The 18,675-nt window shown below is 38.7% G+C and overlaps 1 protein-coding gene across 1 annotated transcript in view; it reads right to left on the reverse strand.

Moving 5' to 3' along the window:
- Positions 1-14,536, reverse strand: part of ddb1 (damage-specific DNA binding protein 1) — a 76,338-nt gene extending 61,802 nt beyond the window's left edge. The window contains exons 1-6 of the mRNA XM_049596162.1: positions 14,369-14,536; positions 12,012-12,160; positions 8,072-8,188; positions 6,441-6,662; positions 5,637-5,751; positions 4,766-4,863 (exon numbers count right to left, since the gene is read on the reverse strand). Coding sequence (XP_049452119.1) covers positions 4,766-4,863; positions 5,637-5,751; positions 6,441-6,662; positions 8,072-8,188; positions 12,012-12,160; positions 14,369-14,429 — 762 coding nt within the window. The 5' untranslated portion in view covers positions 14,430-14,536. The remainder of the gene's footprint in view (positions 1-4,765; positions 4,864-5,636; positions 5,752-6,440; positions 6,663-8,071; positions 8,189-12,011; positions 12,161-14,368) is intronic.
- Positions 14,537-18,675: the final 4,139 nt, after the last annotated feature.

The raw sequence follows: 18,675 nt of genomic DNA on the forward strand, positions 1-18,675 counted from the left end.
TGTCTACAGTACAAGCTGAGCCAATTTCTCACTTGATCGAACCTTTACAAAACTTATTTTCACAATCCTCCAGCCTGTGGTATTGTTTACACCTTCTGTCAAACCGTGGATCCACTTTTATTGTCACAAACCTCGAGCATCCCTCTCCACTGAATGGCAGGTAATTAGTTTGTTGGATTCTACAAGCGAAACCAGTCGACTATCCCACCGTAGACCAGTATTATATGAGCTCAGACACATTCGGCAGACTTCCACACAGGCAGAATCTCTGGTGTCTCACACTTGTTTTTCACGTCTGTGCTCATGAATGACAATTTATTAATTAGCTGCCAAAAATGTTGTTACACATCAAAGGATAAGCTTCTTCAGTGTTTCCTTGAGACTGATGAAAGGTTTGTGGGTGTGATGTTACATTAAATACAAAATTGAGATTTTCTAAAAAACCTTCAACTTCATTTAGAGTGGGGTTTCATTGGTCACATAGCAACAACAGATGCCCCACTACCTCTTCTCTCCAACATCTGCTGAGCAATGCTACTGTGAAAACAGAGTAGTAACAGAGACACGACAGCTTGCAAAGCAACTGTGAGCTGGTGAGCGTGCAGGCTGTTTGGAGCTTTTAAAGAGTGAACCAATCAGCAGGACACAGATATGAGCCAGGAGACAACAATGGGACAACAGCAGGCTTGGCACGATTTTAAGCTACACTTGTGTTGCATTTTGTCTCTCTGTAAGGACAACTTTGATGTGCAACTAAACACTCGGCGAAAAACTAAGGCCCCAGTCAGACTGAGCGAGTTCTGCAGGTTGCAAAACGTAAGGCGCACTGCACTGCCTTCTCTTGTTTAACCCTGCCCCAATTAAACAGAGCGCTTTTGCAGCTTCCTGTGTCTTTTTTTTTTTTAAATTGTTGCTAAGCAACCACTGCATCAACTGTCCTTAGTTCAACCTGCTATTTTGCTGTGTAAACTCACAAATCTGTACCTTCAAACTTGCATAAATAGACAGGTGGAGGGCACTTGCTGTTGCTCTGAATGAGGGTGAGAGGTTGCTCCCAAACAGTATTTTGTTCACAGTGTGGGAACATGACCCTCAGAAAGACATGAAATCACACAGAGTACCACCAGCTGGTCCAGGAGCCTCGTCTGGACAATGGTCAGCTCCAGGCTTATTGTAAGATGAGTCAGGTAAAGTTTGACAACCTGCTGTGAGTCTTCAGGCCTACTTATGGTTGGTAAAACGCTATGAAGTAGTTGAGGAAATTATCTGTTTAGATACGTCAAGGGCCAACACTGAAAGTTAGCTAATGTTAGCTTTACACAAGCCATGTACACTACTACTTGCTGTTATTGCCACCAAAGAACGCCTGTCTCTTAATTTATCTGAGTTAAAGTTTTTCAACTTGAGGCATTCAGGATGCTTCTGCAAAGTGCACAAAACAAGCGTCAGCAACATGAAAGCGGCAAGCAATTCACTCTCATTGAAAACTATTACAAAAATGCCAACCAGGCGGCTAAAACATGCTCTGATTGATCATGTCACCACAAGGTAGAGTAGGTAGAGTATTTGCTTTGGATGAGAGGCAGGGCTAAAATATGCCGGGAGAGAGGACAAACCCGTCAGTCTGTGTGGGTTCATGAGAGGAAACACTGTACAATTTATTAACGGATTTTTCCACCATTGAACTGTTGCTGTTGTTCAGCACTTGTACAAGACGTGACGATTTGTCTTTGCGGTATTTGTCCCTCCTTCACTGTGTTTGTTTCGGCACTCCCAAAAAACCCCAAAACAAAACAAAACAAACAAAAAAACAAAACAAAACAAAACAAAAAAAAAGCCCAACTGGCAGTGCTCTACACAGAATTCACGTCCAACACCTTGTCACACTGCTGGTGTTTTTTAACTCAGCAAAACTATTCGGTGCTCCCACTTCAAAGCATTAAAAAAAATTATGGTCTCAGAGGTACTTTGGTGTACACGGACCCTCAGGCTACGTTTAAACTGCAAGCCTTAGTGCTCAATTTCGATTTTTGTAAATTCTTTCTCTTTTTTTTTTTTTAAATGTGACCAACATTAGGTTCCACTGTGAACTGACCAGCATGCACAAAAAACAGTAACAGTAACGTCACACACAGCAGGCTGTTGTATGGAAGTAAAGATGCAGGCCACTCAGAAGTCAGAGTTTACATTTTCATTTATAAACTGATGTGCAGAGGAAGCCAGTGAATTCAGGAGTAGATAATAACGAGGATGAGGAGAGAGACAATTCATTTATATGGCTTTTTGTGGAACAATGAACACTACTTCTGTACGGAGGTGTGTGTGTGGATGCAAAGTCGGAGCCAACAGTGGTGGGATTTTGTCATAAGGGCAGAAGTGCAATCCTGCCGCTGGCCTCAACATCCAAAAGAAGATGATTTTGTTATTTGTAAACTCTCCTTGTCCATATCTGCAGGAGTGTTGGACAGGGTTATACAGGGGTTAACATTTTTGGGGGATTTTTGTCAGTTTATTTTGCTAATTTCTTGGTCTGCCTCTACAAACAAGTGAGAGCTGCTGCTCAGCGGCAGACAGCAGGGAATAACAATGTGTACAGGCAGCATATATACTTACATTTAACTCTGTGAATTAAAGGTTCATTTCCACCAGACCGGACTTGGTGATTGTTGGAACAGTAAAGAGACTAAGCGACACAGTTTTGGTGAGTTTAATTTTGTTTCTGTTCAGGGACTGGACGGGGCACACGACAGTATTTGGGCAGACAAGCACCAGTTAGACATTTTTAGCATATTGCCCAACCTTATTATCAACAAAGCCAATAACTCTGGCAAAGACATCTTTTTTTCCATCATGAACACAAACTAAAGTTGTGTAACTATGATTTAGAAGCAACTACATCTGAACAACTTAAAATGTCCCTTCCAAAATTTATGAGACCATGGTACCAAAAAGCAGCGAGAGAACATTCTCTAATTATAGAAGCGGGATGCTGTTGAGGAGCTCCTTTGGGCCTTGGGCTTTGTTAAATGTGAGCAGAGCAGTACAGACTGCAACTTAATCTTGATAAGATAAAACTAAAAGCAGTGGTGTACTGGGAGCTAAAGTCATCATCACAGCAGTTATAAAGTTGCCTTTAAATGCCCCTTCAACATCAATCACAACGTTCATAACAAATAAACTCTAACGCCTGGACCTCGGGGTCTCCTAAACGTAGAAAAATATTATTAATATCTGCATGTAATACAGATTCTGATGACTATGACCACCATTTTATTTCATTTCATTATATTAAAGAGCTGTGCACCTGGGACATTTCCTGCAAAACCTCTTTTTAACTTGACGAGACTTTGCTGGAGCCTCTCCCATTCTCTGGATACTAACTGAACTTTGCTTTATATTAAAAACGATAACAGTTTGATCCTAATGACTATCAGGAAATCGGGCAATACAGGTAAGAATACAAACTTGTGTTGGTGCATTACATCAACTCTGCGAATGACTTTGTTCCTGCAAATTGTACCTTCTTGCTGGGATGTAGAGCCAGGGAAACACTTGCTTTTACAGCACACGCTCATCAGAAAAAATACTATTAACCACTCCTTCAACGAGAACACAACTTGGTAAAACAGCTTTGTCTTCATATGCACCATACGCCTGGAATGAACTCCAAAACACCTTAAATCTGGAGTCACTTCCACCTTTCAACATATTTAAAAACCTTTTAAAACCAACCATTACTGAACAGTGCCACTGCTTCTAACTTGGTGCCTTTCAATAGTATGTCTGTTTTACCTTGTTATGTGTTACTGAGTGTAATGTGTTCTCATTGACTTTGTGTTCTAGTGGTTTTAGTGTGTGTCCATTGTCTTGTCTTTTGTGTACTTGTAACTTTTGCCACCAGCCTTGGCCAGGACTCCCTGGAAGAAGAGTTACTGCAACTCAATGGGACCCTTCCTGGTTAAATAAATAAAATTAAAATAAAAACCATGTGTTTGCGTGTGCGTGATGGCTGCATCTCAGATCTTGGGCCCGTTTGGAGCGATGGTTGTACACGTCCTCAGAAAATAAGACAACCTGTCCACGAACAGTAGGGGCAGCGTGAGGAACACACTTTCCATTGTCATGACGTGCTTGTTTTAGGGGCCTTACGTAACCTCTATGACGGCACCGCTGTTGCTTTTTGCCATGATCTCAGAATTAACAATATAGTAACCTCTTCAGGTGTCGCTATGTTTATTGTTTGCATCATGCGTGTGCCCTCTATTAGAATCCTCCAACACATGTACTACATAGTCAAGTATGTGAACACCTCCATTCACGATTCAGTCGGTTGTCTATGCAAACATGGTAAAAAAAAGCAAGTATGTCAATACTTTTACATAACGGAAATGTTTATGGCTTATAAAAACCCTTTAATGATCAATGCCTTTAAACATGCTTTGTTTTAAATGAAGCTCATGTCCTTGTCTCTCTGCAGCCTTCCTTACAGAGTTAATAGCTTCGAATGAAAAAGGACTTTAAGATCTGTCATTTGTTTCACCTCCCAATTACCAAAGTCATCGCTCACATACTGTGAGAACAACATTATTCCTTGTGTGCGACCAAAGACAATGTAAATCTACTCCACAGAAATATACTGCGACCCAATGACTGCTGAATGGTTATTAATGAGCTGAGAGATTTAGAAAGAACAGCAAAACATTCTCCTTCGTAATGAGCCAGGTGACAAACACATATATCAATACACATTATTTGATGTCTTTACCTTGATAGTCGGTGGTGCAATGGCCAAGTATTTGTCTCCATTGTGGTAGGTGATGGACTCTTGTCCTATGATTATAGCTCCACCAAATGGCTCTGGCACTATAATACAAGCACAAAGGCAGAGATGGAGAGTCAGTGTGCATTTGTAACATGTTGTGAAGAAGGGCTGAAACTAATGATATTTTCAGTATCAATTAATAAACTAAATTATTCAGGCCTAATTATGTATGTTGAATAGTTCAAAAGGGGTTTAGAGAGGAAAATCAAAGTATTTAATATGTATTACAGAAGTTTTTTTTTACTGTGGATGATTGCTGTGCTGGTGCTTCAAATGTTTTTAATAACTTTTAGACTTTGTCTGAAAAGCTGCTGACTTGTTAGAACTTTTCACAACCACAAGATGAAAAGTGTGAGCTCATGTTGACACACTGATGTCACTACTATCTAATAACTCAAACATAAACTAAACCATCCATTAAAACAGCTTCTTTTTGTTTGATTAATGTGTAAGACTCAATGTTATCTTTATTCTGAACTTTTAAAAACTGGTTAAGTTTAAGTTTTCTGTTGTAATGTACTTGTACTCCTATTGTTACTTTATCAGGCACTGGTTTTTTCTTTTGCTCCTTGAAAACACTTCTATCTTGTATATTAATATATTCTTCCAGATATTTAATTCTCTATTGTTCTAAAACTGGACCCAGTGAGTGACCCTGACCCGGAGAACCCACTGGTTGTCTGGTTGTGAATCGTTAAAATTGTGGTTACTGTAATTTGAAGCATTCTCTGGTACAGGAATTTCCTTTGGGATAAATAAAGTTCTTCTGAATTGAACTGAACTGAATAAAACACGCAGTATGAGCTCTGATTACCTGGGATGACCATCGATGCCTCAGCCTCCACGTTCTCCTGTTTCCAGGGTCCCTTGTTGAACTCCTTCTCCCTCAGAGAAACCTCGTAGGTCTTCACATGGCGCCCCTGGGGGTCCTACGACACAACAGGATACATTTTAATGTCTAAAATGAGCACAATCTTACATTAAAAGAATACCTCACCTGCAAAATGACCATCTGTATATCAACTGCTAACCGTCTGTTACTTGACTTCATGAAGAGGACATATTTCTCGCATGCCTCCACGGTATACGGAGAATTCAGAGAAGGCAGATATTCTCCATCCAACGACGGCAAAACTGCATATACACATCTGTTTACAAACTCTCACACAAGAGCCCAGTCCAGTCGTGTGCTCAGTGCTTCTCAGACACATGCATTTCTACTAAAACACTACAATATAAAACACTTCTGTCTACAGTATCGTGCCATGAGCACATCTGAGCACTGGTGTGCATAAAAGCCCCACTTGAGCAGAGCTCAAACACAGGTGTGTGCATTTCTTTCCTCAAATGTTTTATGAGGAAGGAAATACACTCAAGACATTTGTTAGACCTCGAGGTTACACACGATACGTTTCGGTGAATACAACTGAATGTTAACATAACTTTTGGTTGTTCACAGGAAAACTCCTGCAGGAGCACCTCCATCATCAAACTGCTTGAAAAAGTCAGACAACAAATGCAAAAGTCCCACTTGTATTAATTCGCCAACATGGCCATACCTATTCCCTTAAACACACACATACACTCCCACATCAAAGTAATACTCCTCCTCTAGTACCTGGTAGATGAAGCAGACGGTTGGGGCCTGGCAGCCGTACAGGAAGTGAACATCGATGACCTGGAGCTCCTCCAGTCTGATGTTGAAGGCCTTGAGCTCACGGTTATCCCGGTCCAGTGGGATCACCTTGAACAACCCATCATACAGCCGCAGGCCAATCATACGGCATTCTGGGTCTACAATTCCGATAATACCTGTCTCTGATGGACGCCCAATACGATCCTGCAAAACAGCGTTTGGTTGAGGAGAGTTTAAGGTCAGCAGCACGCTTCAGACAAAAGTCCCGTTGGTGTTTTCTCAGACTGCTGCTGAATCTTTTTCAGCTTTCATACTTTTCCACAACATTACAGACACAGACACTAAGAAAATAACAACTCCAAAATTCTAGATAAAAGATTCCTCTTGATTTTAAAGGTCCAGTGTGTCGGATTTAGGGTAGACATGAAATACAGTATTCAGGACTATGTTTACATTAGTTGCTAATCATATGAAAATAAGAATTGTTACGTTTTTGTTGCCTTCTGATGAGCCTTTATATCTACATACTGAGGCAGCCCTCTTCCACAGAGTCGGCCATGTTGCCTCTCAGTAGCCCTAAACTGACAAATTGAACACTGGAGCTGCATCCAAATGTCCACCCTGAGCCCATTCGAACATATTGTGATGAGTTCACTGTCATCATGTAAAGTCTGCAAGGGCAGAGACTGCAAGCTACTGACAGACGGCCCTCGAGACTGTTTTACTCATTGTCATCATTACAATAATTGTCACATTCTGTCTGCTCATCTGTCCCTGTAGATAACAAGATATAAATCCCATGTATAGTGGTGTTTTGTGAGTCAACAAAATAAATTTCAGTATAACATACTTCAGACATTCAAATACAGAGATGATTGTAAATAAGGACTGGGCTCTGACTAAATAAATCGGGTAGGCCTATTAATTACATCCACAGATCTTCTTAGCCTATATTTCTACTTATTTCTTTATCATGATGTTGTTGTTGAATATTATTTCTGGCCTACATGATTCAAGAATTGTTTAACATCCATATTGCAATGAATTGTGGACAAATAAGTCAGTGAAGTCTGCTGAAGTTGGCACCCCAAGTGGACTCTCTTGAAGTCTGCAGAGTCAGCTTGCAGCCCTTTGCAGACTGGATGAATTGTAGATTTGGACGGGCCTAACCACTCCCAGACTTCCCATGAGAGCGCCTGCAAAGTCTGTGAGTGTGCAAGTGCAGTGAAGTCAGGAAATTTGGATTCAGCCTGGCTCTACACGCTTGGCACAACTTTTAATTGTGCATCGTCACCCCTAGATGCCACTAAGTCCTACACACTGGACCTTTAAATTAGACCATATTCTTCTAACATATGCCGTAAGTGCACACTGAGACTGTGCACAGCATTTGGATGAATTCATACAGTAGTTTAAGTTTGATTAATGACAGTTTTGCACATAAATCAAGAGTAAACTGAGGTATTAAATCAAGGTTAATGAGAGAAGGTCAAAACACATTTGAACTCATACTGTTGGTCATATAAACCATAAAAAAGTACAAATTGCCTGAAATTCATGTTTCTTGAATAATGAAGTGGATTTTAATAATCATATTTGTATGTCTCCCTCACCTGGACATTGCCGTGGGCACGGGTGATGATGTCAATGCTCTCCCCATTCTGTTTGTATTCTAGGATGCAGGCGTTGTACTTGGATGTGAGGATGAACAGAAGGTCTTTGCTCTCACCCTGAACAAACGGGGGAAAAGACACCAAAGTCATCAAAGACCCAGAGGCGCTGCTTTTCATCTAATTCCACCAGCCTAATCTGGGACAGACTTGTAACAGCTCAGTAACGGCAACTATTTTAGTCAAGTCAAGTCATGCGGAACTTTTCTGTAGAGCACATTTAAAAACAACCACATTTGACCAAAGTGCTGAACAGGCACAAAATACCAATAGAGAACAAAGGAACAGAAGAACAATACACATAATAGAGAGCAAATTGCAGCACAACAGAGGATTAAGTCAATTACAGTGTCTGGCTCAAATCAATTGTACACCAAAAGGAAGAGATGGGTCTTCAGCTGCGACTTAAAGGTTTCTGTAGTCTGGGCAGTTTTTATTTCAATAGGTAAGCTCTTCTATAGCTCAGAGGCAGGCACTATTTTTGTGTCTGGGAACATCCAGGAGCGACTAATCGTTTCACCTCTTACTGGATTATCAAGACACAAAAGTTTTGCTAGATAAGGTGGCGCCAGATTTAACATATTAAACAAGCACTAAAATCTTAATATCAATCCGAAAAAACGGACAGAAAGCCCGTGGAGGGAGGCTAATGCTGGTATTATGTGATCCCATTATCATTTTCCAGTTAGAAGACAAGCGGCTGCATAATGTACCAACTGCAAATGAAGTCTTAACTGGAAAAGACTAGTTTTGAAAACTGAATTTATTCTTCTCCAGTTATTGTCTATTTTCATAACCAAGACTCATAATGACCACTAATATTCAGGACATGTCTGATCTTGTTCCCTTTTCAAACGTTCTTTTATTACGCTAACTGCTTTCATCTGACAGCCCCAAACAACAGAGGAATATTTTAGAGGAGAGCCAATCTAATCAAAATGATGGCTGAGGTACAAAATAGACCAGATATATATTTTAAACTTTTTTGCTTTGTTTTATGGAAGGAAATCGATGTGCATTCTCTCTCAAATGACAATACTCATTACAAAGTGGGTCAAGAAACTAGTGCAGTGATCTTCAGTGAGACCGACCAAGGCCCTGATCAAACAGAAAGCGTTTTGCAAGTTGGATATTGCAAGGCATATTGCACTGTCTTTTTTTTTTTTTTTTTAATTGAATGCCAGTAGTAAAAAACCATGCCATCACCTCCTTACCCTAAACTTCCCGTACAATCAATCAGTAATCAGTATCTAGTTCCTAAAATGTTGAGGCAGAGGGTACTTGCTGTAGCTCTGGTTGAGGGTGAGAGGCTGTCAGCAAATAGTTAGTTGGGCACAGGGAAACAGAGATCTGTGTGGGTACATAATTGCTGAAAATTCAAATAATTCCCAAGTGCTGTTTAGTACTATTGATAGGCTGATTAATCCACCTAGACAAATTCCTACTGATCTTCACTCTACTGAGAAATGTAATGAATTTGCCACATATTTTACATCCAAAATTTCTAATATTAGAGATAAAATTGTGGTTTCCTCTGCTGGCATGTATGATCACGTCTCTTTGACTCAGCGTAACATTGCTAACACTCTCTCCAACTTCACCCTGATTCAGTCCTGTGAGCTGCATGATGTAGTGCGGCTGCTCAGTTCTTCAACATGTGCTCTTGACATGATGCCAACTAAAATGTTCAAAAATGTTTTTAGTTGTATGGTGGAGGATGTTCTTGACATTGTTAATGTCTCCCTACTTTCTGGAACCTTCCCCTCATGTCTCAAGCACGCTGTTGTGAAACCACTGTTAAAGAAAAATAATCTTGATCCACTGGTTTTTGACAACTACAGACCAATATCAAATCTTCCATTTCTTGTTAAAATACTTGAAAAGGTTGTTTACCAACAGTTATATCTGCATCTGTCAAATAACAATCTGTTTGACACTTATCAGTCTGGTTTCAGAGTAAACCACAGTACTGAAACTGCTGTGATTAGAGTAGTGAATGACCTCAAAATTAACACAGACAATCATAAAGTCTCTGTTCTGGTACTTCTTGATCTAAGCGCAGCGTTCGATACTGTGGATCATGAAATTCTTATTCAACGTCTTGAACACTGTGTAGGCCTTAAAGATACAGCTCTATACTGGCGTTCTTCTTACCTCACTCTAAGATCTTTCTCTGTGTCCATGGGTAATTTTGATTCAGATAAGATAAGCATTCCATATGATGTCCCTCAAGGATCGATTTTAGGTCCTCTGTTATTTAATATATACATGCTTCCTCTTGGGTCCATTATTCAGCAATATAAAGTCTCATATCAGTCATATGCTGATGATACACAGCTATACATATCAGTTTCTGCCAATGAACATGACCCTCTGAACAATCTCATCCAGTGCATCTCAGATATCAGTTCCTGGATGAGCAAAAATTTCTTACAGCTTAATCGGGACAAGACAGAGATTCTTGTTGTTGGTCCTAAGGCCCTGAGGCATGAAATTCAATCCCTGCTTACTCCCTTATCTGTTCAATCATGTGATCATGTCAATAACTTAGGTGTGGTTCTTGATGCCGACCTCAACTTCCACAAGCACATCTCTAATATATCTAAGACAGCATTTTATCACCTGAGAAATATTGCTAAAGTTACATGTTTTTTATCCCAATCTGATTCTGAGAAGCTGGTGCATGCTTTTATTTCTAGTAGACTAGACTACTGCAATACCTTCTTTGCTGGACTGCCAAAACAAACATTAAACAAACTCCCGCTTATTCAGAATACAGCTGCTAGGGTACTAACAAAAATCAAAAGGTCTGAATATATAACCCCGATTTTATCATCACTACACTGGCTCCCAGTAAAACAAAGAATTGATTTTAAAGTTCTTCTTATTGTTTATAAATGTTTTAATCAGTTAGCTCCCTCCTACATTTCTGACATGCTCACTGAGTACGTACCAGAGAGATCCCTTCGATCATCAAACAAAGGTCTCCTCACAATATGCAGAATCAACTCCAATTCAGGTTTGGTGCCTTCAGTCATTATGGTCCCACTCTCTGGAATTCGCTGCCAATTGAACTACGGTTTACTACTTCAGTGTCTTCTTTTAAAAGCAAACTTAAATCATATCTATTCTCACAAGCCTTTAGTTAGGTTTACTGAATTAGTATTATTATTGTTATTATCTCCTGTTTTTAACCGCGATAAGAAAGATATCCTCTTATCTTGTTTAACCAACACCTTTGATTACATCTTGTGTGTTTTTATAAATGTTAGTCACTCTTATCATAATGTTTATGTTTTGTCATGTACAATGTACCTTTGTTTCTGTTTTTAAGCACATTGAGTCTGCGCTTGTCGCATGAAATCTGCTATATAAATAAACTTGACTTGACTTGACTTAAAAAAGATGGTGGATCATGGGGAGTACCACCAGTTGGTCCAGGAGCTTCTCCTCCATGATGGACGTTTCCAGGCGTATTTTATGATGATTCAGGGGCAGTCTGACAACCTGCTGTCTGACGTCGGGCCGTATAGCTCTGGGTATCCAGCAACCGACTGTAAACTTCTTGCTGTGACCACCACAGAAGGCCTGTCTCTCAAGTCATCCGATTGGACAATGGTAAAAAAGCAGAGCTCAGGTGGGGTGCTTTCCGATCTGAGTTGAAGTTTTTTTCAACTCGAGGAGTTCACAGTCCTCAGGCAAAAACGCCAGGTGCGTAGAGCACAGAAATGCACTCTAGGCATCTCCAGCTGCTAAAACACTTTCTGTGTCATCGGGGCCTAACTGACCATTTTTCCCCCAACAGCCCACCAACTAGTTAATTTTAATTTTTTTTTTTTTTTTTAACATATTGCTACCACCCGCACACATCCTCCACACTTACCTTTGGCCTGAAGAGCTCCATGACAGCAATCTTTCCATACATGCCCACCTCCTTGACGGGCCGCAGCCCCTCTGCTGTGACCACATAGATCTCCAACCGTGTGTTTTTAGCTATGAGCAGGTTGAGGTCTTCCGCAGAGGTGAAGTGACCTGTAGACATGTCAGCATTTATACTGTGTTATTTATGCTGTGGTTTAGGTGAGAGTAAGAGAGGAAATGACGACTGACAAAGGTGCACACATAGCAAAGAGCAATGTTGACAACATCAAAAATCCCAATGTTCTTGAGCAAATATTTGTATTTATAGTGTGGTGATATTTGGGAAATAACTATTATCCATGCTTCTAAAAGATATTTAGATAATGTCTTTGTCACAGAAACCTTTTGCATATTCTGTTGCACTCTGCTCAGAAATGGATCTTAGTCATGTGGATCACTGATAAAGCTCCCACTCTACGTCAGTGGCTGCGCACAGTATCAAGTATGATCCTGTTTGAAGCTTTCCTCACAGCCTTCAAGGACAAACCCTTTTATACTGCTGGATCTGGGAGCCCTTTGTTAAATATCTGGGTACCACTAAATAGATACAGGTTCCCTGGGATCCCATTTTTAATCTCTTTATGTTTTTATTATTATAAAACAATTTTTAGCGTGGCTTGCTTCTTTTGTTTTACTGGGCTGTCCGTACTCGGTGTTTATTTGTTATGTCTGCATTTAGCTGTGTCTTTTTTTTTCCTGTTTTGTAAAACAAGTTTGATAAAAATATCTTCAGAATAAAAAAAAAATACTCAGACTAGAACTGCAACCTATAAGACGCCTCTTTGTACTTTGATTAAGGTTGCAATGATATGAGATTTTCACAGTAAGAAAACCGTCTCTGAAAATATCGCAGTTTCACGGTATTACAGAATTTATATTATTATCAGACAGAATGACCCTGAAAGGAATGAAAACAGACGGCTTACTGTTAGTAGAACAAGCATTGTATTACAATAATGAAAAGGTATTAACCTAGATATATCACAATCTAGGACCAGTAGTCTGCTTAACAGCTTCCTCCCACAGGCTGTTAGGATGCTAAACAGTTAATTCAATGCACCATATACATATTGCACAGCACTGCACATGGTCACTTTAAATGCCAAATGCCAATTGTCACCTTCCTGAAAGTAGTCATTGCTGGTGTGTCATACTGGACTTTTAGTTTGTGATTTATTGCTGGATAGATAGGGTTTTATTATATTTTATTGATGTCTATTTTATGGTATTAGTATTTATTAATTTAGTATTGAACAACCCACTGAAAACACTTTCGTTTTACCTGCATTACTGTTGTATATCTGATTTGATCTGATATACCTTGACACTGCTATATTGCTGCAGTGCAGTCTTAGTTTTGATGACTAATGGGCATGTCCTATTTCTTCAGCAGCATTTCTTGACACTCCAGTTGATCAGTAATTTAAGAAATCACTTGAACACTGAATCTTGAAATGATTTGCAGGTTGTATATCTGTATATTGCCCATATCTGACCCCTTAACATTTAAATCCACATCCCTACAATGACATTATGTGTTGAACTATGAGGAAGGCTTACAGAGGTATGGTGTCATGAGAGCATGCAACTTGTTAGAATCATATTATTACTATTAAAGGTAATATTATTAAAAGGGAAAAGGAAGTTAGGACAGTCGTTAGCTTGATGTTACATAGGAGTTAAATGCGTTTAACAGTAATGGGGCAGTGACGTGCTCAGCTTCACGTCGCGTGATTCAAAGCAGAGATGTGAGAAGATTCAATCACGCCAACTATGTGAACTATGTGTTGTTATCAGCAACAGTATCTTCACGTATCTTGTATTTTATGACCTATATACGTGATATTAAACGACAGCACCAGCCTTCCTGTCATGTTTTCAAGGGGGCCAGATTATCTGTCACATGTAACGCACATCTCCCCGCATGTTTCACGCACTTTGAAGCAGCTGTGCGGTTATTTGACATGTTTGTAACCAAGAGAAAACGCATTTAGATCTGTGGTAACCAAACAAGACACGACCGCAGCTAATGTGTGAAAAAGAAGAGCCAACGACAGCTTCACCGGATCGTATGTGCCTTTGAACATACGTGACATAACCAGATACGAAGACGTGTGTGTCATGACTTGTAACGTTACACACACAAGTGTGCCAAGACGAGCTGGTAAACATTTGACTTAGCAAAACAAGAGCTAGCGGCTGCTACAGGCCCGTCTGGAGCACTTTACTTGCAGCGCGGGAGCTCAGCTAGCACGCAGGTGGCAAATCTCCAACCGCTGCACAACTAAAAGATAAAAACAACAAACAGCGGGTGTTTACCTGTGATGCAGGCGTTGACTGCCGTCGGCTTCTGGGCTGTCACCACGTAGTTGTACGACATTTTTGACAACAACAAAAGACAAACAACAACGTAGTGTTTTAATCTCACACAAGTGACAAAATCATTGATAATAAAACTTCCGGAAGTAGTTAGCTGAGCCGTTTAGCATCGCGAGGTAACGGCATCGGAGGAGCGGTGACTCTGAGTGAGAGCGCCCCCTCGTGTCGCGGAGGTCTTATGGTCTCAATAGTTACAGTGGTGGAGAGGAAAATTACTGCACTTAACCCTTTGAATCCTGGAGCGACATCTCTGCTTGTGCTGCTTTCAGTCACCTTTCACAAGTATTTAAACCTTTGATACCTGAGCAAATTAGTTTAATTTCTGTACAAAATTCTGCAAATTACCTGAAAATTAACTTAAAGACTGAGAGAATTATTAGACAATTATATTAAAAAAAATAATAATAATTAAAAAAAAAAAAGCTAGGGAAAAATGCCCACAAAATTATATTTAGAATTATAATAATTATGTATTTATAATTATTATAATTATACATTTAAAATTAGGTAACAGAATATATATACATTTATATACACGGTATGTTTGTTATTATTATTTTTTATTATTTTATTTAATTTATTATTAAATATTAATATTATTATTTCTTTTTTTTTTTTTTTTATTTTGTCTCCTTTTAAAAATGATTCCCTGTTTTCATTGTTTTAATTTTCTTTGATGTGATCATTCACCTTTTTGGTAACTTCTCACTTATATCTTGCTGATATTTCGGTCATTTCTGATTAAGTTGCTCATTGCCTCCTTTCCATGTTTTTGAAAGAAATTGTGGTACTTCTTATCTTTTAGTGTTTCTGTTTCTTGCAACTTTATCCTTCTCCTCCACTACTACTCAGAGAGAAATACTGTACTCCACTACATTCAGCAGTGAAGTACTCACACAGTTTACTTAGGTAAAAGTAGCAAAACCGCAGAATGCACTTTAGTTGCACGGAATAGTAGATATAACAGAGTTATATCAAAAGTCATATTATTAATAAACTACTCTATATACTGTTTAATATATAGCACAGTATCATATTCATATATATTTTTCATATATTTTGTTTATAACATCTCAGTCTGTATTAATTTTTATTCTAATTCTAATTTATTCAAATTTTATTTGCACTGACATAAAACTGCATAAAATCCAAATAGTAAAAAAAAAAAAAAAAAAAAAGAAAGAAAGAAAGATATGTGTCAGGAGAGGTCAAGAAGCTACAGGCTTATACAAACATACCTCCCCTCAATTTATGGAGAAAAACAGACTAATAAAGGGAGACAAATAACTAAACTAACATTATACAGAAAAATTCAACAAAAGATAAATGACAGCAGGAAGCACTCTGAGCAGTCAGTGAAAAATAACCCAATAAAAAACAAGACACACAGAGAACACAGTGCAGAGAAAATAATTATATATTATATACAAGTCAAAAAATAATCAGCCAGCATGAATTAAATGTAATGATAATTCCTTACACTGCAATATCTGAGGTGGAGCTGATTGACCTGTCTGGGATTATATGACTATATTTGGGAATTAAATTTGAAGAAATTGCTAACGATGATGGTAGAGAGCAAGGTAAGGACATATGTCTGATGATTATTTGTACTATATACTGAAAGAAGGTTCAGTTTCCTGACCAGTGGAACAGAGGCCTCATGAAAATTGGAGAGAGGTGCCGATCTTACAAATTGTTTTTGCAGCAAATAAAGCTTGTGTAGATCTGAGGGGTGTGTATTTGCCCAAACAATATTACCATGAATCAAATAGGGATAAATCATGGAATAATATAAAGTTAACAAGCAAGACACATCTCTGTGATGATCTCCAGTGACTTCACAATTTTGTTGAAAATAAAATTCATATGAGTAGAAGAATAAGTAGCACAAAGCATATGTAAAATTTTGAACTGGGGACTTTTACTCATAACAGAGTAGCCCATTTCTACACTGATGTATTGTTACCTTTACCAAAGAATAATATCTGTGTCACCTCAGTTGAAATAACCAAATGTGCTCTGGTGTGCTGCAAGCGCCATGACTCATAGTAAAAACCTGACTGAGGAAAAAGGGCGTCAGAGCTTTGAGAAACACTAGTGCCTATTTAGGAATGACACAACAGGCTACTGTGAACTGCTGCACATCCAGCAAGGTCTGCTTTGAGAGCAGTGACCTCTGCTGCTCCACCAACTCTACTACAGAGCCAGACAGCTAGAGTTCCCCCTTCTTTATTGAGAATTTGATAAGTACAAAGAAACAAGCCACACTCTCAAGTCTTATCAGCAAATAACTTCTGTCTCAGGTTGAACAAGAACAAAATTAGAAACAAATGGTAGAAAGAAAACATAATAAAATACAAAACTAAATTGTAAATTTAAAAAAAAACAGTGCTAAAGAGAAACATCACCTATGTTAAGAATTCCAACATGTTATTTTCATGGCCTGGGAAAGTTTGATTGATATTTCTTAACATGAGCCACTCAGCACTGAACATGACATGTATAGATTTTGAAAATGGGCATTTTTCCTCTCTTACAATGTCTATTAATAGCTCAGTATATTTCCCTTAATACAATGACAGTAGCAAAAACAAAAACAAAATAATGTAACAAGAATGTAACCATAAAAGCAAAAATAATGTATAATGTTATTTTTGTTGTTGTTGTTGTTGTTGTTGTTGTTGTTTTACTCTATTCAGGGGAGTCTGAGGGGTATTCCAGAAAGCGGGTTTAGTGAAAACTCTGAGTATGTTAACCCCGAAATGAGGGAAACTCTGGGTTTTCAGTTCCAGAAAGAGAGGTATCAAACTCTGAGTCAATCACCATGGCAACTGAGTCTGTGAACCCAACCTGCTCGCTGACAGGTTTTCTTCAATAAACCCTGAGTTTCTCTCTGTCTCCTCCCTCTTACACGCTGTTTCATTTCCTCATTCATTCAGTCCGTGTCAAAGCTTGTATCGAAGCGCATTAATTAGCGGAGATTTAACATCCGCCACAGTCTAAATCCTGCTGGACATTAGTTTGTTACTCAGGACTGTCTTAAGTCATTGAATTTATGCACATCAGTCATTTCTTTGGACATCGGTTTTTGTCTTTACATTCAAATATTACACAGCGAGAATTCACCCTCAGCTCAGAATCAAACCTCTGTCCTTTTTATATTTATTATTTTTATAACACTGTGCACAAGGATCAGACTGTCAGACTGTTAGAGCAGCTCCCAAATGTTTATTGCGCATAATGTGTAGGTCTAATTATTTAAATTTTAAAAATCGGTATGAAGCTTTAGACACGTAGTATCAGTGACTAATGATCTCTATCACTGAAGTCATTGGTCGCACTGATGGAACATAATTCCTATAGCCTAATATTGGGGATTATATGTTAATATTTCTGAGTGAGCAATGGTGCAGCATTTCACTGTCTTTAAATTTACTACATTTGTAGCTGAAATAAAACCACTGAATGCTGTTGAGTCAAGATACAAATAGATGTGCAACATTTTCAAATCTACTGTATTTTAACCTCAACGTCTTTTCAAGTGCAAATCACCAAACATATTATAACTGGGTCAGACTGTGAGTTTACAGTCATGTCTTTATGTCTTTGATCTATAGCCTCGCCTATATGTTTTAAATCTTCTGCCTCCTGTGTTTTTCCCCATCAGATTAAACAAATATATTAATATAATGTAATGTATCTACAGCCTGATACACAGCCACAGCCACTTTATCTTCATTAAGGAAATGTAAGTCTGATAAATGATGACTAAACTTTTTTTTATTAACTTTATGGTTAACTTATTTACACTTTCCTCGCTCTGACTCAGGCTCTTCTTTTAAAGATAAACGTGCACCGTCTGCTACACATGCATTAATATCTCTACATCCACTGGATTAAAATGGAGGCGCTGTCTTTTATTTACCTGTTGCCATGGTGAATCATGGAGTCAGAGCTCCATTGATGATGGCTTTTTATTGTCGGCTTAACTCAGAGTGAACATACTCAGAGTTGACTGAACTAACTCAGATCAGCTGTTCTGGAACCGGTAACTCAGAGTTTCCCATCTCAGGGTAAATCAACTCAGAGTTCAAGGTTAGACTCAGAGTTTGTTGAACCTCCTACCTTGAATACCCCTCAGGTGTGTTTTTATTGTTTATTTTCTATCTTTTTTTTTTTTTTTTTTCATTTATGAAAAACCCTTTGTAAATTACGTCTGAGTTGAAGTCATCTATCGCTGCTCT

Source organism: Epinephelus fuscoguttatus, linkage group LG2, assembly GCF_011397635.1.
Source record: "Epinephelus fuscoguttatus linkage group LG2, E.fuscoguttatus.final_Chr_v1".
Taxonomy (NCBI): Eukaryota; Metazoa; Chordata; class Actinopteri; order Perciformes; family Serranidae; genus Epinephelus; species Epinephelus fuscoguttatus.